We start from the raw sequence: 27,158 nt of genomic DNA on the forward strand, positions 1-27,158 counted from the left end.
CAAGAGTAATGATTTAAAAATGCTGTACCTGGTGAGAATATCCATGCAATACCCTCTCCCTCCACATACACACGTTCACATATGCATGGGCGCAGTCATTTGAAATCACTGTTCCCAAACTCAGCATTGACACAATCCTCCCCCTCCCCTCAACCTAGCATAGTTTCCTTGGATCACAGACGATGGCCAACAATATTCCCCCCCAAACCTGTGATCACACCTGAACCCTCCCATCCAGTATTTATTCAGTTGCTCAAGTTTTGCCTTATATTCTTAAGTGTAAAACAAATTCATTCAGCATATAATAATTGTTTTTCTTTGTTTTTATGTATTTACTAGTTGTGCACTGTCCAGAACTGCAGGCCCCTGAAAATGGTTACTTCATCCAAAACATCTGCAACAACCACTTTGAAGCAGCCTGTGGAATCCGATGCAAACTGGGATTTGATCTCGTTGGAAGCAGCATCCGACTCTGTCAGCCAAATGGTCTATGGTCAGGTTCTGAGGCTATATGCAAAGGTATGATGGATTACATTACATTACATTACATTAGTGATTTCTATTCCGCCTTTACCTTACGGTTCAAGGCGGATTACATTAGAGTTGTTATGATAATAGGAAGAACATATTATTAAGATATTAAAAAGTAGTTAAGGAAAAGTTTGAGCATTTTCTAATTTGTTAAGGAGTAGTTGGTAATGGATGTAGCACAGGCTAGGAAGAAAAATATTTCCAATTTATTACTGTGAACAAAAGCATTCAATAACAACTATTTTATAAGGACAAGGAGAATATCATATTTTCCTAGGACAAGTAGGTATAATATTCTAACATGTGGGTGACGACATCCACAAACCTGCTACGGGGACATACCAAGTGAACTGTCACTAAATTTTAAGGCAGTGCATACCACAAGCATGTGCTTACTGGTACCTTCCCGCTCGATATCGGCTCGTACAACCTGCAGTTCTTCGTTTTTTGTGGAGCTGAGAAGCTGTGTTTTAAGTGTTCTCAGTGCGCCAAACTTTTGATTTTTGGTGCCTTCCTGTCATTTTTTTTTCTTTCGGTTTTGACATTACAGTCAAACCTCGGTTTACGAGTGCACCGGTTTGCGAGTGTTTTGCAAGACGAGCAAAACATTCGCAAAATCGGCGCCTCGGAAACCGAGTTTGACTCAATTTACGAGCGCCACCTCCCGTGATCCGGCATCCCTCCCTGCTCACGTTCCCCCCCCCCCCCCACGCGATCCTGCATCCCCCCGAGCACCGAAACGACATCCCTTACCCCAATTGGGCACCGGCACCAACACCAACGCACAAGACATGCCGGTGCCCGAAGATCCTCCCTCTTCTGTGCTAGGCTGGGCGGTGCGTTGGAGATATTCCCTCTTGCCTGTGCTGGGCTGGACTGGGCCTTGAGCTTTTGCGTATGCTCAAGGCCTTATGGTCTCGCTCTCTCCGAGATTCTCAGATTCACAATCTCGGAGAGAGCGAGACCAGAAGGCCTTGAGCATGCGCAAATGCTCAAGGCCCAGTCCAGCCCAGCACAGGCAAGAGGGAGGATCTCCGATGCACCGCCCAGCCCAGCACAGAAGAAGGAGGATCTTCGGACACCGGTATCGGCATGTCCTATGCATTGGTGCTGATGCCGGTGCCCAATCAGGGTAAGGGATGTTGTTTCGGTGCTCGGGGAGATGTAGGATCACGGGGGAGGAGGGGGCGACGTGAGTGGGGGGGAGGATGCCGGTTCGCAGGGGGTATGCCGGATCACGGGGGGGGGGGGGATGGAGCAGCATCGGTGGCCTCAAGGGGGGGGAATGGAGCAGCGCCGGTAGCCTTGTGAGGGGGGGGGGAGGAGGTGGAACGAATCAAAGCAAGTTTCCCTTACTTCCTATGAGGAAACTCGCTTTGATATGCGAGCAATTTGGTTTACGAGCATACTTCTGGAATGAATTATACTCGTAAACCAAGGTTCCACTGTATTTCTTATTTTAGTCAAATTCCTACTGAATTTTGTTCCTTTTTTCCACACCTTTTCGTTTTTGAGTCTTCATGCCACTTTGAGCCCTTTTTTCTTTTCAGGAGCAGCAATACTTGTTGGGCTGTTTTCTACTCAAACTCCTGGGCCATTGAGCCCTATGATCTTGCATTGGCCATTTTCCCTTTCATTTCCAAATTGGTACTGAGCAGCTTCAAGAAATGCTTTTGATGCAATAGGACCATCTTGGGCTCTGAGCCACACAACTGGTGTGTCCAGTGCCTGAGTCCTGAGCATCGGGACATTGACTGTGCCCTCTGTTCCCTTATGCAAAAGAGGTCACTGAAAGCCCACAAACTTCAATTTCAAAAATGTTTTGTTAACATATCTACAACATCAAGCATAGCTGGGGCAACGTAAGAATAGCCTTGCTGGATCAGATCAGTGGTTCATCTATCCACAAATAGTAGCAAAATTCCATGCCATCGATCCAGGGCAAGCAGTCTATCTCACTATCTCACTAGCAGTTTATGGACTTTTCCTCCAGGAACCTGTCCAAACCTTTTTTAAAACCAGCTACATTAACCGCTCTTACCACATCTTCTGGCAATGCATCCCATAGCTTAACTATTCTCTGAGTGAAAAAATATTTCTGCCTATTGGTTTTAAAAGTATTACTCTGTAATTTTGATTATCCAAGGACAAACAGGCAGCATATTCTCACACATGGGTGATGTCACCAATGGAAGCCCAGTACGGACCACTTCAAAAGTGCATCACCAGAAAGTTCGCAATAGCCCGCCCCGCGCATGCACGAGTGCCTTCCCGCCCGACGTAGGCGCGCGGTCCTTCAGTTTCTTAGTTTCCGTGGAGCTAAGAAGACACGTTTCAATGGCCGTTGAAATTTTTTCCTTGCCTTCCCACTCTCGCTTTTGTGACTTTTAGTCATTTTTTCTTTCGTTTTCTTTTTCCCATTTAAAAAAACAAACAAAATAACCAGAGGAAAAATCTTTATTTTTTTTCTCCCTCGTGGGTTGGGCCAGCAGGGCCTGTTTGTCCGCCTTGGCCATCGGTTTCAATTTAGCCGAGGCGGTCTTCCCTTGCATGTCACGCTTGTTAACGGGATTTAAGAAGTGCGATTGCTGTGCTCGGCCCATCTCTTTGACTGACCCACATCGCTGGTGTCTCCAGTGTTTGGGGCCCGAGCACCGTCTTGAAACCTGCACGCGCTGTTCTTCCCTTCAGGAGAGGACTTTGAAAAACTGCATTCTTCAACAACAGAAACTTTTTGGTGTCGCTATGGAAGGGGAACCAACATCATCCCTACCAACACCGGCAGTGCCGACCAAGGCAACACTGCACATATCGACACTGCCAGTAACATCTGACATGCCTTCGGTGTCGCACCATATTGTCTCTGTCAGTAAGCCAGCTAAGAAGCCTTCCCTTACGCCATCTGAGACTCAGTCAAAATGGCATTGAGCCAAATCATGCTGACCTCGAAGAAGTCTCGTAAGCACCCGGTTCCGATCTTGGTGAGTGCCTCGACATCAGCCTCCTCATTGCCAGACTAGAGCGCTGCATCAGTGGTACCAGAAAAAAAGCAAATGATATTGGTGCTCTCCCTTAAGCAAAAGATTGACAATTTGCTTCAGGAGGAATTGGGTGAGCATTTTCAAATGTTGGTGCCGACGCAGCTTATGCCCATGTCGATACTGACTCTCCTGGTGCTGCTCCAGTCTGAGCAGCCCATGACACCGACCGCTCCTCACACTGATGCTCCACCGGTGCGGAGACACTCGACACGGGAGTTGTCGGATCCATCTCCACGGCACCAGTCGTCCTCGACGCAAACATCTGGAGAGGTGACTGGTGCGGTCCCGGAATGCCTCTCATAAGATCACGCACCTCGAGGTTTTGACACCGAATCTTCAACACCGTCCCTATTCCATTCAAAACTCAGACTTACTGGGAGACTCTGAGCAGTGGATTCTTCTGGGTCAGATTCACCTCAATGTTCTTCTTAGGTGCCTGCTATCTTTTCTGAGCGGTCCACTTTTTCAAGATTTCTTCATCAAATATCTAACGATCTTGCCATTCTGCTAGAAGCGGACTCCAAGCATAGTAAACAGTTCTTGGAGGCTTTAGACCAGGGATCTCAAAGTCCCTCCTTGAGGGCCACAATCCAGTTGGGTTTTCAGGATTTCCCCAATGAATATGCATTGAAAGCAGTGCATGCACATAGATCTCATGCATATTCATTGGGGAAATCCTGAAAACCTGACTGGATTGCAGCCCTCAAGGAGGGACTTTGAGATCCCTGCTTTAGACTATGACCATCCGCCAAAGGAACTGTTGAAGCTTCCACTTCATGACATTTTGAGAGAGACTTTCTACAAAAATCTAAAAACTCCACTATCTATTCCTGTGGCTCCTAGGACGCTTGAGTCCTTATACAGAATGGTTTCTATCCTTGGTTTCGATAAACCTCAACTTCTTCGTGAGTCTCTAGTGGTGGATTCAACCTTGAAGAAGTCTGCAGGGTCTAGTGTCTACGCTTCTGTACCTCCTGGCAGAGAGGGTAAAGCGATGGACAAATCCAGTAAATTCCTTTATCAAAATGCAATGTTAGAGAACTGAGCTGGGAATTATAATTTTCATTTTTTCCTTTTACCTGAAACAGCTGGTCAAACAGTTTTCTGCTTCTCAGAAATACATCCCTGTTCGCAAGACCCAGGCTTTCCAAAATCTTATTACTACGGTCTTGCAATTGAGGAAGTATATGGTTCGTTCTACCTATGACACGTTTGAGCTTTCCTCACGAGTTGCAGCCATGTCAGTGGTTGTGAGACGACTTACGTGGCTCCATGTATCCACGCTCGATGTCGACCATCAAGATCGTTTGGCCAATGAACTTTCCGGACCATCCATGGACACTGTGACTCAAAAATTGTCTGCTCATGAAACCCGCCGGGACACTTTGGTCAAACCAAAGAAGAAGCCTCAAGCTTCTTGTACTTTCAGGCCGGCTCCTTCTTACCAAAGCTGCTGCTCCTGCTCAACTTTAACCTAGAAAACAGAAGCAGCAGCAACGTCTACAACCTAAACAACAGGCTGCTCAACAGAAACCTACTCAACCTTTTTGATGTGTTCCTAAGGAGCATAGCCACAGTTCCCATTCTGCAACATCTGCCTCAGCCAATCAGAGGGCGGCTTAAACATTACATAAATCATTGGGAGCTCATAATCACAGATCTCTGGGTATTGACCATCATTCGTCAGGGTTACACTCTCCATTTTCACACCCTTCCTCCAGATCATCTTCCAAGAGAGTCTATTTTGGATCCTGCACAGTCCTCTCTTCTTCTTCAGGAAGTTCAATCTCTTCTCCTTCTCAATGCTATCGAAGAGTTTCCTCCCTCTCAGCAAAACCAGGGATTTTTATTCTCGGTACTTCTTAATCCCAAAGAAGACGGGAGGACTACACCTTATTCTGGATCTCAGTAATCTCAACAAATTTCTAGTCAAGGAGAAATTCCGGATGCTCTCCCTTCTTTATCCTCTTCTGGATCAGAATGACTTGATATGCTCTCTAGATCTCAAGGAAGCCTATACTCATATATCAATCTATCTGGCTTCCCGCAAATACCTTCGCTTTCAAGTGAATCAGCGCAATTACCAGTACAAGGTCCTTCCTTTTGGCCTGGCATCCTCTCCCAGGGTCTTCACAAAGTGCCTTATTGTAGTGGCTGCATCTCTTCATTCCCACGGTCTCCAAGTCTTTCCTTACCTGGACAACTGGTTGATCAAAGCTGTCTCATCTCAGGAAGTGGCGCTAGCACCATCTCAAACCATTTCCTTCCTCCAAACCTTGGGATTCAAAATCAACTTCCCCAAGTCCCACCTCATTCCGACCCAGCATCTTAAATTCATTGGAGCAATTCTAGACACCACTCTAATGTGAGCATTTCTTCCTGCAGATCGCCTACACATTCTTCTTTGCCTCTGTTAACAGATGTTTCAGATTCAAACAATCTCTGCAAGGCGAATGATGATTCTCCTGGGCCATGTGGCTTCTGCAGTAAATGCCACACCATTAGCAAAACTACATCTTCGCACTCCTCGGTGGTCTCAAAAGCGACAGATTGTCTCTCACAACATATTTCTGTGACATCATCTTTTCAGCAGTCGCTTCACTGGTGGATGACCTCCAATCTATCCATAGGTCTCTTTTTTTCACTTGCCTCCTCACCAAAAGGTGATAACGGCAGACACATCTCCTTATGCCTGGGGGGCGCTCCTGGACGGCCTTCAAACCCAAGATCATTGGTCTGCCAAGGAACGCAAATTTCACATCAGTTTACTCGAGCTCCACGTGATATACAGTAAAACCTTGGTTTGCGAGCATAATTTGTTCCAGAAGCATGCTTGTAATCCAAAGCATTCGTATATCAAAGCAAATTTCCCCATAGGAAATAATGGATACTCAGACAATTTGCTCCACAACCCCAAAACTTTAATACAAAATACACCAAAAACATGCTTGTAATCCAAAACACTCATATATCAAAGCAAATTTCCCCATAAGAAATAATGGAAACTCAAGACAATTCATTCCACAACCCAAAAACTTTAATACAAAATACTATACGAACTTGTATTGCAAGACCTCGCTCATTTAGAACAGTCACTACACTCCTGCAGTGTCAGAGAGAGAAGAGCCATCGGCTCAGTTGTGATGATGCGACACATGTATACTGTATGTACTTGAATTGCAAGACATTGCTTGCATATCAAGTTAAAATTTAATAAAATGTTTTGCTTGTCTTGCAAAACACTTGCAAACCAAGGTACTGTATTATGTTCACAAAGCTTTCCAACACCTCTTGAGTCCTGAAGTCCTACTCCTTTGCACAGACAATCAAGTAGCAATATACTACATAAATAAGCAAGGAGGCAAGGGCTCTCTCCTGTTATGTCAGGAAGCTCAGAATATCTGGCTTTGAGCGACAGCTCACAGCATTTTCTTAAAGGCTGTCTACATTCAAGGGGAGCAGAATTCCCTAGCAGACAACCTCAGCAGAATTCTTCAGGCTCATGAATGGACTCTCAACTCTGCAGCTCACCATCCCATCTTCACACAATGGGGCACTCCTCAGGTGGACTTATTTGCGACTCACCACAATCACAAGTTGCTCCAGTTTTGCTCCAGACTTTACTCTCCTCTACCGTCTGGAAGCCGATGTGTTTCTCTTGGATTGGATGGGCCTGTTTCTATATGCATTCCCTCCAACTCATCTCCTCTGTTCAAACTCAAACGAGAGTCAGCCACCATGATTCTCATTGCTCCTTGGTGGCCCAGACAGCATTGGTTCTCCCTTCTACTTCAACTCAGCACCAGGGAGCCAATTCCTCTACCAATCTTTCCTACTCTACTTACTCAGAAATAAGGTTCACTTCTACATCCCAACCTGCAATTGTTACACCTGACAGCTTGGTTTCTCTCAGGCTGAATCCATATGAGTTACATCTCTCTCAGCCTGTCCGCAATATTATTGACGCCTCCAGGAAACCAGCCGCGCAACAATGTTATTAACAAAAGTGGACTAGGTTTTCTTCCTGGTGTCTTCTTCATCATCACGATCCAACTTCCTTATCAGTGGAACTAGTGTTGGATTATCTACTTCATCTGTCTGACTCTGGACTCAATTCCACATCTATTAGAATCCATCTCAGTGCTATTACAGCTTTTCACCTGACAGTTGAGGGAAAACCTCTTATCCCAGGACAAGCAGGCAGCCTATTCTCACATATGGGTGACGTCATCGACGGAGCCTGGATGTGGAAGCCTCGCAAGCAGACTTGTTTGTAGAAACTAGAAGTTTCGAGTCGACCGCACCGTGCATGCGCGAGTGCCTTCCCACCCAGTGTAGGGCGCGTCTCCTCAGTTCTCAGTTTTCTGCGGAGCCGAGAAGTCCGTCTTTGACTCTCTGCGTTTAACTTTGTTACTTCGTACCTTCTCTACACCGCGGTTTGTGTTCTTTTCTTCACGAATTGCTGTTTTTCTTTTATTTCCTTTATTTTAAAAAACAAATTTTGATTTTTTTCCGTTTGGCTGCCAGGGCAGACCGCTCAGCCACAGCCCATGGGGCTTCGATTTTGCGGCGGCTATTTTTCCTCCTATGTCCCAGCCAGCAACAGGCTTCAAGAAGTGTAGCCAGTGCCAGCGTGCAATTTCACTCACTGACCCACACCGTTGGTGCCTCAAGCGCCTTGGGCCGGACCATCAACTGAAGTTGTGCGAGAGCTGTGCTACTCTTCAACCTCGAGCCCTTAAACATCGTCATATTTTGGTGCAGAAGCTCTTCGGGATGGATTCTTCCTCCGATCCCTCGAATTCGAAGGCAGCCTCAACCTCACCTTCAACCAAGATTCCTCCTGCTTCTACTGCTTCGACCTCGAGCCTTATCAGACCTTCTTCATTTGCAACGGCTCTCTCCTCGACGACTCCTGCTGTATCTTCCCCTGTATCCTCAGGTTAGATAGCTCAGCAGAAGGTTCCAGCGGTGGTAATCAAGGTGGCCAAGACTTTCAAGTCGAAGCACATTTACACTGCCTCTGTAGAACCTCCAGCCAAAGCATCCATCCTTGCCGGCTTCTTTCCAGACCGTGTTGGAGAAGCAATTCATTCAGTTCCTTACTAATATGGGACCGAAGCTTCTTCCTCTTATCCAGCCTGGGCATTCTGCAGATTCCCATGAGGTCGAGCCTCTTCCTTTGCCTCAGTCTGAGCTTGCACACTCTTTGCAGGAAGCAGAGTCTCTGCGAGTGTCTGGTCTGGAATCTAAGCACATGAAGCAAGGAGCAGAATCTTTGCCAGTGCCTCAGCAGGAATCCTCACACTCTATCCAAGGAGCAGAATCTTTGGGAGTTCATTGAGGTTCCTCCACCAAGCCTCTGGAGCTTCGATCCACAGCCTTCAGTCCTATCCATTCTTTGGCGGCATCAGCTGCTTGTGTCTCCGAGGTGAAGTCTCCTCGATCTTCGAGATCTGCTTCCAAATACCTTTCTCACCGACGTTCGAGACCTTCATCGAGGCATACTTCCAGGCATAGTTCTTCTTCTAAAGAACGTCCCACTTCAACTAAGCCTCGATCTACTCCTACGTCTACTAGACCGCCGACTCCTCGATCGAGGTCTCCACTTCCACATCTCGATGATGCAGCGGTTTCGATTGCTTAGTCCAAGTCTCCATATTCTTTTGATGTCTTTTTTCCTGCCGAAGCTTCATCTTCGACCCAGGCTGCCTCGACGACCTCGAGTCCTTCTCGAAGCAAAGCATTGGCGGTCAGCTATCTTTTCTTCGTCAGATGGCTGTTGACTTGGATCTTCAATTAGATGCTGGTTCCAAATACTCTAAGGAGTATCTTGAAGTCATGCATCTCCCTCAACCTCCGGCAGAGTCACTTAAACTTCCTCTTCACAAGCTCTTGTCTCAGACTTTTGCCAGATGCCTGGAGACCCCTTATGAATTCCAGCTGTTCCAGGCAAATTTGACTTCAGATATAAAACTCTCCATCGCAAAGGATTTGACAACTCACAGTTATCTCACCAATCCCTGCTTGTGGAGTCATCCTTAAAGAGGTCCCATCCTTCCAAGGTTTATGCCACTGTTCCCCCTGGATGGGAAGGGAAAACTATGGACAAATTTGGACGTCGAATCTATCAAAATTCTATGATGTTCTCTAAAGTCCTTAATTATAATTTTCATTTTATTACTTATTTTGAGTTCCTCATTACTCTTTTGCCTAAATTTTTGAGTTATTTGGATACTCAAAAACACTTTGAATTTCAAGAAGTCTTAGCTTCTCTATCACAACTCAGATTGCATCTCCTCCAGTCATCTTATGATGCCTTCGAGTTGTCTGCCCAGGCGGCTGCTTGCTCTGTAGCAATGTGTCGACTTGCCTGGCTTCGTACCAAAATCGGCAGTGGTAAAATGTCCACTCTCAAAAAATACATCTAGCATATTTATTTTTTTTCGAAAATCATCTATCTGGATGTCCAGGACATTGATCATCCAGACTGCCAGTACATCTATCTTTATACCACATTTTCAACCAAAAATTAGTCTAAGTCCCAAAAGCCCCGAAGTTAACAAAGCCTTGCCCCATACTACATGACCGATAATTACTAACTTGGCTTCTACAAGATTATTTCCCTCTGAACGCAACCTCTCTGAGACTGTGACATTTGTTATCTTTGTTTATTTATTTTATTTATTTAAAATTATTTATAACTCAGAGTGTAGTTGATCTTACTGCATTCTCAATTTGCATCCTTTGATCTGGATATCTTTATTTTGTTCTGAAATTTAATAAAAACTTTTTGAACTTAAAAAAAATTATTTATAACTCGCCTATCCACAATTCTAAGCGGGGAAACAATAATAAAAGATACAAACAAATACAAAACCACAGAAGAGATCTCTGGTTAGTTGACCTAGATGAAGATGAAGGCTGATTGTAGCAACGCCTAAGATTGTAATATGAAGTACATCTGGAACTGATAAAATGTATGCAGGTTGATGTGGAAGACTGAGATGTCTGAGCTGTTGAAAGAATTGTCATTATATCATTATGTTTTTTTAATTTTATCTGCAGCTTCACCCCTCTAGTTCCTTTATCCTGGAATCTTTACAGATTCTCTTTTGCTAGGGGCAACCAACAATATAAATTATCTCTCCCATCCAGAAAAGGGCTTAGAGGAGTTAAGATTTTTGGCCAATCTTTGATTTTTAAGTTTTCTCAACTTTGGAACGATCTTCCATTCCTTATAAGAAGCTCTGGTTCTCTTCTATTTTTTCGTAAGCTTTTGAAAACTACTTTATTCACTAAACATTTTGGAAAATTAATTGTTTTTGAAATTTTTCTTTTATGGTTTATATTTTTTTAAGTTAACCTTTGTAGACTGAGTCGAGCTTTCTTAGAATGAAGACTCAGAATATAAAGCCAAGTATTAGATTAGATTAGCTTCTTCAGGTTTTTTCTCTGAATAGGTCATCTCCCTTGCAAAAGAATTTGGAGAGTCACTCTTGGACTGAAGTTTCTAGATCAGAGACTCAAAGCCAGGCCATTCTACACATGGCAACAGGTACAGCAGATATTCTGCAGGAGACATAGAAAGTATTAAAAGCTGCTCAGGCCATGAACTTTCTAGTAGTAAACAAGTTCTTAGAAAGCTGTTTTAGTAGAGAGGTCACATAAAACTGGTAACCCGTTATTCAGTTAATCAGCACAATAGACTGGAAGGTGCATTTACCAAAGGAATCCAATGTTCTGGCTTTTCTTCCAGTGGGAGCAGAAGCATAAGATTGGGAACTATATAAATACTTGAAAGCAGATTCCACAACTAGGGAATGGTGTTGAAGCAGAGGCTCATCAAATCATGGACATGTTTGTATCCTATACATGGAGGGGCATGATCAAAAGAAACGTCTAAGTCGTGCCATCATGTTTCTATGTTTCTGAATAAATTCATGTAAACCATTCTGAGCTCCCTTGAAAGGACTGTATAGAAAATTGAATGAATAAATCATCTCTACTCACTCAGAGTCAAGATTTCTTTTTACATCCCAACTTGCAGTCTCTGCACCTAACAGCTTGGCACCTCTCGACCTGACAGTAGATTTTAATCTCTATACCCCAGTACAAGCCATTATAGCTGCTTCCAGAAAACCTACTCATCAATGCTGCCGATTCAAGTGGACGTGCTTTACTTTGTGATGTAATCTCCATTACCTTGATCTCTCCACATCTTCTATTCCTTCAGTGTTGGACTACCTTATCCACTTATCCAACTCTGGACTTAAAACTCTTCTGTCAGAGTGCACCTCAGTATTCTTATTGCTTCCATGCTCCTTTCAATAATAAAACTTTAGCTACTCATCTGCTTGTTTTCCGGTTTATGAAAGAACTCTTGAACCTGAAACCTCCACTCAAACCACCTCACTATTTTGGACCTGAATGTAGTACACACCATTCTCATGAAACCTCCATTTGAACCTCTTGCAACTACTCATCTCAAGTTTCTCACTTGGAAAGTTGTCTTCTTGATCTGCTTCACGTCTGCTCATCAAGTGAATGAACTCCAAGCGTTGGTTTCTGACCCACATTTTACAGTATTTCATCATGATAAGGTGGTCCTGAGAACTCATCTTAAATTTCTTCTGAAAGTAGTCATGGAATTTCACATTAATCAATCCATTATGCCACTTGTTTTTGGGTTTTTTTTCCCAAAGCCTCATTCTCTTTCTGGATAAATGGCTCTTCACACATTGGATTGTACATGTGCCTTGGCTTACTATATACAGAGCACTAAGCCACACAAGTCTTCACATCAACTGTTCATCTCTTTTGACCCTAACAGATTAGAACTGCCTGTAACCAAACGAACTATTTCCACATGATCAGCGGCCTGAGTTTCCTTTTTCTATGCTCAGGCTGGGCTGCAGCTTGAAGGGCGTGCTACAGCACACAAGGTCCGAGCTATGGCAGCATCAGTGGCTTTTTTGCATTTCACTCCCATTGAAGATATTTGCAAAGCAGCTACTTGGTCCTCAATTCATACACTTACAACTCACTACTGTCTAGAATCCTATTCCAGATGAGATGGTCATTTCGGCCAAGCAGTTTTGCAGAATTTATTTTCTTTCTAAAGGCCAACTCTCTTTTCATCTCATTTCAGTGAGCTAGGGAGTCCTACATGTGAGAATATGCTGCCTCCTTGTCCTAGGATAAAACACAGTTATTTACCGTAACGGGTGTTATCCAGAGACAGCAAGCAGATATTCTTGCATCCCTCCAACCTCTCCTAGTTGGCTTCTTAGCTTGCTCATGAAACTGAGGTACCGTGAGCCAGTGTTGGGTGGGAAGGCACTCGCGCATGAGCTGTGCGGGAAGTCGCAAAGTTTCTAAAGTCTTAGTGGCAATATACTTTTACCACAGTCTGTTCTTCATGGATGACATCACCCACATGTGAGAATATCTGCCTGCTGTTCCCGGATAACACTGGCGAGCACCCTTGTATACCGGAAGAAGAGCCCCTGACTGCCCATGGCCATACCAATTTGTGGGTTGTGCATGAAAATTTTAGGTGCCCAGTGTTATAGAATAGTGTGCAGGCAGATGTGTGTACAAATCCAAATTAGTAATGCCAATTTAATATAAATTATTGATTGATGACACCACATTAGCTCATTAATTTGCATGTGCATCTGCTGTCTTCAAATGCTTGACTCCAGAGACTTATGTCACAGCTGATAATGTTAGAGCTACGGCTGTGTCAGTTGTCTACTTGAGGTCAGCTTCCACAGAAGAAATTTGCAGAGTTGCAACATGTTCTTTGGTCCACACATTCACTTTACATTATTGTTTGGAACAGGACTCTTGACATAACATTTGATATGGCCAGAGAGGTCTCCAGAATGTATTTAGGGGTTAGAATCTAACTCCTACTGGTTCTGAGTCTTGTATTGCTGTTGGCTGCTTTATCAATAAAAATTATTTACAAAAAAAAAAAAAGAATCTAACTCCACCCGTTAGGTCCACATATTTCTAATCCAGGCTGGCTTTTCAAAACAATAGTGAGTGAGTTTATATGTTATGCTTATCCTGCTCCATAGTCTTTACTTTTGCAGAACAATCAGTTTTTGAAGGTAGTCTGCAGCTAGGGAATTCTACATATCAGAATCAGGGGCGTAGCCACTGGACGGGCCTGGCACACCCAATGTGGGCTCAGGCTTGACCACCCAGCAGCCACAGGTTGCTGGCAGTAGTTCCTACCCGCTGCAGACAGCTGACCCAGAAGCCTTCTCTCTGACATGTTTACTTTTGTATCAGAGGGAAGGCTTCTGGGTCAGCCGCTAGCAATGCTACTGCTAGGAACTGCTACTGGCGAACTGAAGAGAACAGAGATGCTGCATTGGCTGGGGGAGTGAGAAGGGAGGGAAAGAGAGAGAGATGCCCCCCATACACTTTGGGCTCAGGCCTGCCCAAAATTGACTATCTGGCTATGCCACTGATGAGGATATAAATTCAATAAATATATTTGAAATCTTTTTTGTCCTTGTGAAAAACAAAGTTACTCACCTGTAGTAGGTGTTTTCTGAGGACAGTAGGGTACATATTCTAACATGCTCGTACCTTCCCTTAGAGTTGAATTATATTAACAAACAACTTAACTGGCTAAGTCCTCATGACAGCGGTAGGTGGGCAGGTGGGCAGGCACATTTTGTTCTCAAAAATTTACAAAACTGCAGAAATGTTCCTACACCGGGCTCCATCGAATGATACCACCCACATGCAAAAATATGTATTCTTCTATCACCATAAAACTCATGCTACAAGACAGTAACTTTTGTTAACTTTTCCCTGTGTGTTGCATGAATGATTATGCTGTTATGTGAATTTGGTCTTTTAGGGCTCCTTTTACAAAGTCGCACTAGTGGTTTAACGCGTGTAATAGTGCGCGCTAAACCGCCGGACGTGCTAGCCGCTACCGCTTCCTCTAGAGCAGGCGGTAGTTTTTGGCCAGCGCGGGGGTTAGCGCGTGATGAAAAGTCGCACGCGTTAACCTCGCTAGCGCGGCTTTGTAAAAGGAGCCCTTAGATTGCCAAAAACAAACAAAGCAATGCTAACTTTTGAAGGCTGTTGGCTCTGATGCATCCTAGGAACTTAAACCTCTGTCTCTAGCTGTTGTCTGAATGTTTTTCTCATTTCCTTTTGAGCATCTGGAGGAAATTGTTGTATAGCTCTCTGCCAGAGTACTGAACTGAAATGGAGTGATTGTGTAAAAAAACCCAAAAAACAAAAAAGCAGTTGATTATTGAATTTTCTGTGTCTGAAGATTTTGTCGACCTTTCTGCAAAAAAGAAAGAAAAAAAATTGTCCTGTTTACTGTATTTTTAAGTTTGAGCAGCATCATATCATACATAAAGTAAAATATTTCTTCATTGTTCTAACACAGTGTATCGCAAACTGTGTGCTACGGCACACCAGTGTGCCTCCTAAGATGCCTTGTGTGCCGCGACACACTGGCAAGGAGGAGAGTCGTCCGTGCTGGCTGCCTGCCTACATGACGTGCCTCTCACGGTGAGAGGCACCTCTTATAGGAAGTCAGCTGGCGTGGACGACTCTCCTCCTGGTCGGCATCTCTCTTCTCCCTGCACCTCCCAGATCCCTATAACGGTGGGGTTATGGCAAGACAGGGCTCCACGCATTTGTGGACATCGATGTGATGATGTCACGCATGCACGTTTTCAAGTTTATTTAAGATTTCATATACCGTCCAAACAGCCTTCTAGGTGGTGTACATTGTCATAAAAACATATATTGACTAAAAAGCATATTTAAGATAACAGCACATCATTAAAAACAATAATAGTTATTAAAAACATTTAAAAACAAAAACAAACAGGAACAAAAGGGAAAAGGGTTAGAACTACAATGATCAAGTAGAGAGAAAAACATATAGAGAAGAAAACAAAAAGAAGGGTGGGGGAAAAAAAATAAAATAAAGGAAGGGTGGGGAAAAAAACCCAACACAACTATGTAGCCCTGAAAAGAACATTTAGGTCTCGAAAGCATCAAGGAAAAGAAATGTTTTTAACTTTGTTTTGTCATGTCATCGCATTGACGTCCGGGTGCCTTCTGGCCGGGGCACTGCATTTAGTGTTTCACCGGCTGGAAAAGTTTGCGAGACACTGATCTAACAGGTACATTAGTGTTTTGACACAAAATCTGTTTAACTCGTGTCCCATTTCATCACAGAACACAGAATATGACGGCAGAAAAGGGCCATCGGCCCAACAAGTCTGCCCACTCGAAGAACCCTCCCCCCTAAGCACTTTCTCAAAGTGAACCCACATGTTTATCCCATTTTTTTCTTAAAATCGAGCACGTTGCTAGCCACAACTACCTGAAGTGGAAGATCATTCCAACGATCAACCAGCCTTTCGGTGAAGAAATACTTCCTAATGTCACTGTGAAATCTCACACCCTTGATTTGTAACGGATGCCCTCTTGTTGCCATAGGTCCAGTAAGGAAAAAGATATCTTCTTCCACCTCAATACGGCCAGTAACATATTTGAACGTCTCTATCATTTCTCCCCTCTCTCTGCGTTCCTCAAGAGAGTATCGCTGCAACTTACTTAGGGCCCGATCTTGTTCAACATCTATATAAGAGACTTGACAGAAGGGCTCCGAGGTAGAATAACATTATTCGCCGATGATGCCAAACTAAGCAATGTAGTGAGCAAAAGCACAACAGACAAAAATGCAATGGCAGACGATATGGTGCATGACCTACTTCTACTGGAGCACTGGTCTAGGTCCTGGCAACTCAGTTTCAATGCCAAAAAATGCAAAGTCATGCACCTGGGAAGCCAAAATCCATGCAAGATTTACACCCTAAATGGCGAGATCCTGACAAGAACTGAAGCAGAAAGAGACTTAGGGGTGATTGTCAGGGAAGACATGAAGTCTGCAAATCAAGTGGAGCAAGCTTCATTCAAAGCAAGGCAAATCATAGGTTGCATACGCAGGAGTTTTGTCAGCTGTAAACCTGAAGTCATGCCACTGTATAGATCCATGGTGAGACCGCACCTAGAGTACTGTGTGCAATTCTGGAGACCGCATTACTGCAAGGATGTGCTGAGACTGGAATCGGTCCAGAGACTGGCCACCAGGATGGTCTCAGGACTCAAGGAGCTCCCGTACGAGGAGTGGTTAGGGAAATTGCAGCTCTACTCACTCGAGGAACGTAGAGAGAGGGGAGATATGATCGAGACATTCAAGTATCTCACAGGCCGCATCGAGGTGGAAGAAGACATCTTCTTCTTCAAGGGTCCCGCGGCAACAAGGGGGCATTCGTGGAAAATCAGGGGCGGGAAACTGCACAGTGACACTAGGAAGTTCTTATTCACTGAAAGGGTGGTTGATCGCTGGAATAGTCTTCCACTTCAGGTTATTGAGGCCAGCAGTGTGCCAGATTTTAAGGCTAGATGGGATAGACATGTGGGATCTATCCGCAAAGATAGATAGGGAGGGTCACTGGAGTGGGCAGACTTGATGGGCCGTGGCCCTTATCTGCCGTCTATTTCTATGTTTCTATGTTCTTCATATGGGAGATCCTTGAGTCCTGAGACCATCCTAGTGGCCATTCGCTGAACCGACTCGATTCTCAGCACATCCTTTTGATAATGTGGCCTCCAAAATTGAACACAATATTCCAGATGAGGTCTCACCATGGACCTGTACAACGGCATTACAACTTCAGGCTTTCGGCTGACAAAACTTCTTCGGATGCAACCCAGCATTTGTTTAGCCTTGGATGAGGCTTTCTCCACTTGATTGGCAGTCTTCATATCTTCACTAATGATTACTCCCAGGTCCCGTTCTGCCACAGTTCTTTTTAAGGTCTCTCCATTTAGGGTGTAAGTTCTGCATGGGTTTCCACTGTCAAGGTGCATAACCTTACACTTTTTGGCATTAAAAGTCAGTTGCCAAATTGTGGACCATTGGTCCAGTAAAAGTAGGTCCTGCGTCATAGTGTCGTGCACGGTGCCCTTGCCCACTACGTTGCACAGTTTAGCGTCATCTGCAAATAATGCAATTTTACTTTGAAGTCCCTGAGGCAGGTCCCGTACAAAGATATTAAATAGGATTGGACCCAGGACCAAGCCCTGCGGCACTCCACTGATTACTTCCGACGCTTCGGAGGGAGTACCATTTACCACCACCCTCTGAAGACTGTCATTGAGCCAGTCTTTAACCCATGCATTTAATGTTTCTCCAAGTCCCAACAAACTTATCTTGTTCAATAACCTACGGTGTGGGACACTATCAAAAGCCTTACTGAAGTACAAATACATGACATCCAGGGACTTTCCCATATCTAGCTTTTTTGTTACCCAGTCAAAGAAGCTGTTTAGATTGGATTGGCAGGACCTTCCCTTTGTAAATCCATGCTGGTGGGGATCCCTCAGCCTTTCGTCGTTCAGAATCGTATCTATTTTGTGTTTAATCAATGTTTCCATAAGTTTGCACACTATTGATGTGAGACTTACCAGTCTGTAATTTGCGGTCTCCGACCTGCATCCCTTTTTGTGGAGCGGAATGATGTTAGCTGTTTTCCAGTCCAATTGGACTTTACCCGTGCAACCTATTCACAGATAAGCATTTTAAGCTGAAAAAAAGTGCTTTTAACACACCTCTGTGACTTAGAGTTTTGGTATAAAAAATCTTCCCTGTTGCCATAGCTTCAAACTTGCAACATGTCATATTTAATTCTGGTCTTCAGAAAAATGTATATGGTATTTGAGAGAGAATATTTTAAGGTTCCATGAAGCATTTGCATTTAGTTGTTTGAAGAGTGAACAGTTTTAATAAATTCACTTTACCCAATCAAATCAATAAATACCCCAGAGTAAAATACTCTTTGAAATGTGTTCCTTTCTGTAAAAGTTTTAAAATAGTCACAGTTGTGGGGTGCAGGAGTCATGTATTTGTGACTTCAAGAATTGTTTTGCTTGGACATTTTGTAGCATATCAATAGATATCACTAAGAAAATTTAGAAACCCTTTTTTTTTTTAGTTTTGTAGTCTTACATGGCTAAATTTCATCTTCACAGCTCTAGTACATTAGGAAGCCTTTTCTGAGGCCCTTCACATTGTCATTGTTTTTTACTCACAGTTGTTAGGATTTTATACTGTTGTTCTACTTTTCAAGGTTTAATTAGGTGTTGTGTGTTGTAAGTTGAGTTTGAGGCGCAGAGCTGGAACCCACGGGGCTCAAAGCTGCTGATGAGCAGAAAGGGGACCATTCTGTTTACATGCTAGCTAGGTCTTGAGACAGAAGAAGAGGAGGAGTAAGAGGGGTACTGCCTGAAAAGGACCCAGAGTGGAGTACCAGCTATGGGCAGCCATTGAAAATAGCAGCATTCTGAAAGGACTCAGCCAAGTGAACCTAAAGAAGTTCAGCTGCAGGAGGTGTTGGGGATGTTTTGTTTTTGCTTTGTTTTTTTTAAATACCTCAAGAAGTTGACGGGACCTGGAGAGTACATCCTCAGTTCATTTTCTAAGAAGGCTGGCTTATTTTTGTGAAGGGCTTATTGCCAATGCATCCAAAGTTCACAGGAAGTAGTATTTCAAGTATGTTCACAGTGCTCTTGCTAGTGAAAACTTTTAGAGATTTTTTAATTTTGTTTTTGTCTTTGGGGGTGATGATGTACCAGGACAGTGTGCCTTAGGGTGACATCAAAGATCCACTCTCAAGCTCTTATCAGCCCTCATACTGCACCCTCTTTCCCTTTCTCTTTTCCTAGTCCACTATTTCCCCCTGTCTTTCATTGACTACATAGTTCCCTAATTCCACATTCTATAGCGACCATTTTTGAAGTCCTCATCTACCTTACTCTGACTCTTATTCCCTCAACAGGCCCTTCCCTGTCTCTCAACCCTTCTTGGCACTCAGCCCTTTATTCTTTCTCTTACCTCTTTCCCAGCTTCTAATTCTTCCTTTATTACCTAATCGCCAATTCTTTTCCATACTTTCTTACCCCTACATCTGTATCTTGGCCCTACAGTGCCTGCAAATTCTTTCCCAGCCCTTCTGGATGTCTCACACCATCTTCACAACCCTTCTTCCAGACATTCTAACCACTTCTCGATTCTTCCGTCACTTCATCTCTCCTAGACCAGGGTTTTTCAACCCAGTCAGGTTTTCAGGATATCCACAATGAATATGCTCGAGATAAATTTGTATTCACTACCTCCATTTTATGCTTATTCATATACATTGTAGGTATCCTGAAACACCAAATAATATATGGGAGTCTATTAGGTTCTACAACCACTTAATAATTCAAAAATTCCCGGTTACCCAAAATACTACTGCATATTCAATTAACTTTTCCCAGGAAAAAAGATTTTTACTTTTTCTTTTATCACTGTATAAACCACATTCAGAAAAATATTTGTATTGTGTTCAGAAAACAAATTGTGATTTGTCAGCATATAACCAAAAGGCCACTGTTAACTATTATCACACAATTACCGGTATGTGTTCTACAAAATCTCCTTCATTGAAGTATATTAATACTAACAGTTATCTGCTGTTCATATCAGTTTCCAGATGTATGTTTGCAACATGGAAATCTCCATGTGGATCTGTTTCTCTATAATTCACTAGGGGCACATCTTAAACAAATTTTGCTTTACATCTCTGATAGAAACAGAGCCCATTCACCTCATCCTAACTTGGTTCCAGGTTTTGCCAATACTGGCTTCTTCAGGGGATATTGACACCAACTATATAAATCAAGAAGCAAGATCTTAAATTGGATTTGCCACGTTACTGGGAGCCAGTGAAGACTAAAAAATATTGGTGTAATATGATCAGTGCCATGAGAACCAGTTAACATTCAAGTGGCTGAGTTTTGTATTTGTTGAAGAGCTTATAAAGAGCATGCAGGAAGACCCAGATACAAAACATTACAATAATGTAGGTCAGTGGTCTCAAACTCGCGGCCCGGAGGCCACATGCAGCCCGCCAGGTACTAGTTTGAGGCCCTCGGTATGTTTATCATAATCACAGAAGTAAAATAAAACAGTTTCTTGATCATATGTGTCTTTAGCTATAAATGACAATATTATTATTAAGACTTAGCCGAAAAGAAAGATTTATAAATTATAAAGAATTTTTACCTCATGCAAAATTGTCATTTCTTTAATAAGACATTAACTATTTTTTCTGAGGCCCTCCAAGTACCTACAAATCCAAAATGTGGCCCTGCAAAGGGTTTGAGTTTGAGACCACTGATGTAGGTTATATTTCACTATAGATTGAAAAATAGTGTTAAAGCTATCTGGGGATTAAAAGAAGTCTCTGTTTCCACACTAAGGACCTGATTCTACACTGTGTGCTAAAAGAAACAGACCAAAATGTTTTTTTTTGTTGTATCTTCCACAGAACTTGGTTGGTTCTTATGAAATTTAGTGTGTCATGTCCTAATTGATGTTGATGTAAAATGTAAATATTTCCCACTGCACCACAACACTACCTGTAAAAATGAATTGCTGCTATGGAATAGTTTGTAAACAGTCTCTGTATCAAAATGGTTTTCACTGCAGAAGACCGAATTCTTATGAAGAAATTGGTACTGCTAAAAGGTTACAGCAGTCAACGATTGTTGAAAGATTTCCCGCAGCCTTGATATGCTGCTATGCAAGATCCAAGCAACGGGCACTGTGGATTGTAAGCCAGGCAGTGGATGATCGCACTTGATTCACACACAAGAGCACGTTGACATTGTATGCAATCTTGTACTGAGCCAAGAGGACATGTCACAAATACACTGTACAACTCGCCAAATAGCAAGAGAAGCAGGAATAAGCCAGACAACTGTGGTTAGGATTATTCATGACGGGGGGTCACGTGATGAGTCTGGAGTGAGAGTGTGTGTTTTTTTTTTTTTTTGAGCTCTCTGACCTCGGGTCTCCTAACACCAGCTTAACTCCCTTTAAACTACTGGCTGGCTATCTTAGCCCCCACCGGATCTTTTGCTACGGTTGGGAGTGTGCGGGGGGTGTCTCGCAGGGTCGCTGGGACCCGGAATGCCGGTACGGTTAGCAAAGACACCAAAGCAGAAGTCGGCCCTGTCGGGGTCTAAGATGGCGGCGTCCCCGACTCCAGTTTCGGCACCAGCACAGTGGGGTGAATGGGCCCAGGAGATCTCCCGCATGGTTACAGCGGCCCTGGAAGATCGTTTGCACAAACTGCAATCTGCAATGGAGGGCATAAATGAGCGCTTTGAGTCCCACGCTACCCGCATCGCAGAGGTGGAGCAACGCATATCTGATGGGGAGGACGCGGCTTCACAGGATCGGGAAAGTGTGATCGCCCTGAAGGCTCAGGTGGCCACCCTAACCGGCCGGCTAGATGATCAAGAGAATCGCCAGCGGCGGAATAATCTGCGGGTGGTGGGTCTGCCAGAGCTTCGGGCAGATCTTGAGTTGTATAACTTTTTCCAAGTTTGGCTCCCGACGCGGCTGGGCCTAGAGCCGCCGGTGGCGGGCTTTCTGTGCGAGAGGGCTCATCGCCTGGGGCAGCGCTCGGGAGATTCTAATCGTCCCCGAGCAGCGATAGCGCGGTACCTGAACTGGAGGGAGAAAGAACTTATCCTTCATGCTTACAGGAAAGCCGGTCTGCTGGAATATGAGGGGCGGAAGTTGCTGTTATTTAATGACTACTCCCTCCACGTGGCGTCCCTCCGCAGAGAAATGGCGCCCCTGTGCACAGCATTCCATCGGAGAGGAGTGCGCTTCGCGCTAGTCTACCCAGCGTCTCTGCGTGTCTGGAGGGAGGGAAAGCCTTACACCTTCCCTGATCGTGCGGAGGCCCAGCGATATTTGGATTCCCTGCCTGTGGCTGACAACGGAGGAGTCCCTGCAGCAGATCGGGTGGCTTGAGCAGCATGGTCGGGGAGTTATGCATCCGGTCTTTGCCTCTTCACTTTCTGCTTGCTGACCAGGAGTAGAGAATGTGACACTGTGCTTCCCGGTGCTCTGATGGCTGGTTTCGGCTGGTGTGAGCGGGGGAGGATGGTGGGACTGGGGACTGGCAAGGTCTGGTGTTTTTGCCGTGCTCCCTCGCTGTTGGGATGAGGGCTGGACTGGTTTCAAAGTTCCCAGTCTTCTTCTTTTTTCTATATCTGGCTGTTGTTTGCTCTTCTAGCTGGGGTTACATGGGCAGTGTTGTTCTTCCTGTGGTGGGTGGGTGGGCTTTCTTGTTGTATATCTGCCAGTATTATTTCTTTCTTTGTTTAGGGGGATCCGGGGGTTTTTAGAGCTCTGTAGGGGATTTTGGGTTGTTTCTGTTTTTGGGTGTGCTGTACATTGTTTCTTCCCTCACCTTGTTCTGTTTTGTCAGGGGTAGGGTTTTTGGGGATGCCTCCGGGGATGATTTCCTATGGGGGACGGGGTGGGGCTGTTCCCTTCTTTTTCATTCTGTGCTGGGAGGCACTGGGGATGGCTCTGGGATAGTGCTTTTTCAGGGGGTGGGCTGTGGTTGGAGGGTAGGGAGGGTTGGGAGTGGGGGGGGTAGGGGGGGGCTGTTGTGTTTGCTTGTGGGGTTGGATGGCTGTGGTTTGGAAGGGCTGGGGAGTAGACTGTGTGTGTGGGGGTGCAGCGACCCCGGGGGTGGATGCACTGGATTTTTTGTTCTGAGTTCCTGCTTGGGGAGATTTTGGTTCTCTGGGTTCCAGATGGGAGGCCTAGCTGGGGGGCAGCCCGTCTCTACTACTTTCAAGTATACTGTTCTTCTGATTGGGACATTTTCTTCATCATGACTAAGTTGACCATATCTACTTTAAATGTAGATTCATTCCCCTATAAAGAGGAAAAAATTGTTATCTTGGTTCCGGAGGAGGGGGACGGACATCGCTTTTGTGCAAGAAACCCATCTTTCGGCTGCGGAGCATCTTAAGTTGCGGCGAGAATGGGTGGGCGAGGTCTGTTCGTCCTCCTTTGGCGCCCGGAAGCGAGGGGTTGCCATTCTTATTCATAAACAGTTGCCCTTCCATGTTCATAAAGTTCTCCAAGATCGGGATGGCCGCTGTGTTATTGTTTTGGGGGAACTCTGGGGTCAGAAGTGGCTATTGTGTAATGTGTATGCTCCTAATGTGTATAATCATAAATTTTTTTCAGATTTGCTTGCCAAGATAGCCATGTATCCTGAGTACCAACCGGTGGTAGGAGGGGATTTTAATATTACCGCTGATCCCGCACTGGATTGTAGACCGGCCAAGGGTGGGACCAGGGACCACGGAGCCAAGGGGGTAAACTTTTTGCTTAGCCAGTTGCAGCTGTTGGACACTTGGAGGATTTTGCATCCCGCGGAGCGCACTTACACTTTCTACTCGCATCCCCACAATGTATATGCCAGATTGGATTACTTGTTGGTGTCGCCCTCTCTGCTCTCAAGAGTGTCTGGGATTGATATTGAGGAGGTTCCCCTGTCGGACCATTCACCAGTCGTCATGGAGCTTCAGTTCACGCCGGATCCTGGGGAACGCCATTGGAAATTTCCGTGCTCTCTATATCGAGATCTCGACTTTCATAAATATCTTCGGGAACAGTGGTTGGAGTATAGTTCACACAACAATACCGAAGATGTTGGTCCAGTGACTTATTGGGAGGCCTCCAAGGCGGTCCTGCGAGGGTTTATTATTGCTTATCTGTCTCGTAAACGGCGGTCCCTGGATGCGGAATTGTTGACTCTATCGGGGGAACTTCGACAGCTGCGGGCGCGCCACTGTAATTCTCTCTCACTGGATGACAAACTTCGTCTCTTGAACGTTCGGCGACAGATCGACGCCATCCTGACGCAGAGGGCTTCCCGCGATATTTATTTTCAACGGTATAAATTGTATGCTTGGGGAGGTAAGACAGGGAGGTTGTTGGCTAATTTGGTCCGGCCTCCGCGTACCAGGCAGGTTATCCTCTCCATCAGAGACCCCAAGGGTACCTGTTACACGCAGGAGCGCCAGATTCAGCAGCAATTTGTTCAATTTTATGAATCTCTGTATGCGAATAGACCGTTCTCGGACGCTGACCGGGATGTTTTTTTTCAGGGGCTTCGGCTCCCTCGGTTGACGGACGCCCAGTTGGGACAATTGAACGCCCCTATTAGTCCAGAGGAAGTGCAGATTGGTATCAAGCAGCTTAAGTTAACTAAGGCACCGGGCCCGGATGGGTTTGGATCTGAGTATTATAAGATTTTGTCGGATCAGATCTCTCCGGCTTTGGCGGGAGCGTTTAATGCACTCTCTGAGTCTCGCGGTTTGGGGTCTCCTAATTTGGCCCATGTGGTGCTGCTGCCTAAGCCTGGCAAGGATGCGGCACAGGTGGGTTCCTATCGGCCTATCTCCCTTCTTAATCAGGATGCCAAACTCTTTGCCGCTCTTTTGGCGCGTCGTTTGAATGTTTTTTTGCCGATCTTGATCCACGAAGACCAGGCTGGATTCGTGCCAGGCCGTTACGCGTCCATGAACTTAGTTAGAGCTTTGATGGCCCTCCATTCCAGGCGTGGCCTGGCTGGAGAATCGGCTATTGTAGGCCTGGACATGGAAAAGGCCTTTGATAGTATCTCCTGGCAATATCTCTTTTGGATTCTGCGGCAGTTTGGCATCGACGGTACCATTCATCAGTGGATCAGTAGCTTATACATCCAGCCACAGGCCAGGCTGTTGGTTAATGGTCAGTTTACTGCACCGTTTGCTTTGGGGAGGGGAACGCGACAGGGATGTCCGCTGTCCCCATTGCTTTTCGTGTTAGCTATTGAGCCATTGGCGGCTAGGATTCGAGCTGATCCGGATATTCGGGGCATTCATATTGGAGACCAGGAGAGTCGCATTAATCTTTTTGCCGATGATATTCTTCTTTATCTGGACCATCCCCGGAGGGATTTGGGGCGGGTTCTCGCTTTGGTCCGCTCCTTTGGTGATATTTCTGGGCTGCGAGTTAATTGTGATAAATCTGAACTTCTTCCATTACGGTCTACTCGGGTGGAGGGTTGGCATGCGAGCCTTGAGATTCCCCCGGTGAAGGGGCCGATGCGATATCTGGGAGTATATTTAAGTCCTGATCTCAAGCTTCTGTATCGCTATAATGTGCTCCGTCATTTGGAGGAGATTCGGCGTTTGTGTGAGAAATGGAGAGAACTTCCCCTGGGGGTTTGGGGTCGTGTGGCTTTGACTAAGATGGTCCTCCTTCCCAAGATTTTGTATCCGTTGCAGGCTATGCCGCTCTGGGTTAATGCTAAGGAGGTGCGTCTGTTTCGTTCGCTTATCTCCTCCTTTGTTTGGCGTCATAAGCGAGCCCGGATTAGCTCTGCTACCCTGGCATTGGATAAATATAGGGGTGGTTTAAACCTTCCTGATCTTCGCTATTATAATGTGGCCGCTTTGTTCCGCTTTATTCATGAAGGATGGTCGGGGTGTTATAAATTCTCGTCCCGGAGCTGGGTGGAGTCGTGGTGTGCCCCACACTCGGTCTTGTCTCTTTTGCATATCCCCTTGTCGGTTATCCCGGGAGGGGGGGCTAAGTTTGCTTATCTCTTGCCTATGAGGCGGGCGTGGCGGTGGTGGAGACGGCGGCAGGGGAAATCTCCGGCTGCATCCCTTTTGTTGCAGTTATATGGGAACTCCGACTTCCCGCCAGGAGTGGGACACGCCTGGTTCCGGCAGTGGGAGCAGAGAGGGGGAAGAACACTTCATGATATTGTCTCCTTGGGGGGGGGGTCGGTTTCCTTCTTTTGAACAGCTGCAGACTCAATGGCACTTGCCTCGGACTCACTTCTGGGCTTATCTCCAGGCCCGGCATTATTACTTCTCTCTTGACCGTCGCTGGGGGGAAGCTTGGCTATGTGGTCCCTTGGATGTTCAGTTTTTTCAGGTTTCTCCAGCTTCCAATAAGTTGGCTACCTGGTATCGGATTCTGAAGGCCGCTTCGGATTTGGGATCTATTGACCGTTTGGCCTCTCGGTGGCAATCGGAGCTCGGTATTGCCTTGGACCGTAAGGCCTTTCTTGATCTCTTTGCCACCGTGCACGCCATGGGGGGTTCCACAGATTTTAGGGAAATGCAATTTAAAATTTTGCATCGGGCTTATTTATCTCGGGCTCAGGGAGCTCGTATGGGCCTCTGGGAAGACGCTGTGTGTGTTAAATGTAAGCGTTATGTGGGTACCCTAACTCATCACTTTTTGGAGTGCCCTTCTTCTGCAATCTGGCTGCAGGTTCTCCCCTTTTTGGAGCGCCTTCTTCATCGAGCTATACCATGGTCTTATGGTTTTCTGCTCCTGGGGGATCAGCGGGATTTGATTGAGGGGGGGCTCACGCTCCCTCAACGCAGGGTTCTTTACATGGCTGTCTTGGTAGTAAAAAAGCTCTTGTTGCAGCATTGGGGGGACGAGTCTGGTGCATCCTTTCCGCATTGGCTGGCTCGTTTGGCTATGGTGGGGCGCTATGAGCTTCAGCGTCTTCCTAAGGCTGGGAGTTTGATTCACCGCTGCTATCGAGATCTGTGGCAGAGGGTGTTGCAGCTCTGCTCCGGTTTGGAGTC

At 45.3% G+C, this 27,158-nt stretch overlaps 1 protein-coding gene across 2 annotated transcripts in view; it reads left to right on the plus strand.

Moving 5' to 3' along the window:
* Positions 1 to 27,158, plus strand: part of SVEP1 (sushi, von Willebrand factor type A, EGF and pentraxin domain containing 1) — a 430,677-nt gene that overhangs the window by 81,580 nt on the left and 321,939 nt on the right. For both annotated transcript variants that reach the window (XM_033926500.1, XM_033926511.1), the window contains exon 5: positions 340 to 519. In XM_033926500.1, the coding sequence (XP_033782391.1) occupies positions 340 to 519 (180 nt within the window). The remainder of the gene's footprint in view (positions 1 to 339; positions 520 to 27,158) is intronic.

This window comes from Geotrypetes seraphini, chromosome 1 (genome assembly GCF_902459505.1).
Source record: "Geotrypetes seraphini chromosome 1, aGeoSer1.1, whole genome shotgun sequence".
Lineage (NCBI taxonomy): Eukaryota > Metazoa > Chordata > Amphibia > Gymnophiona > Dermophiidae > Geotrypetes > Geotrypetes seraphini.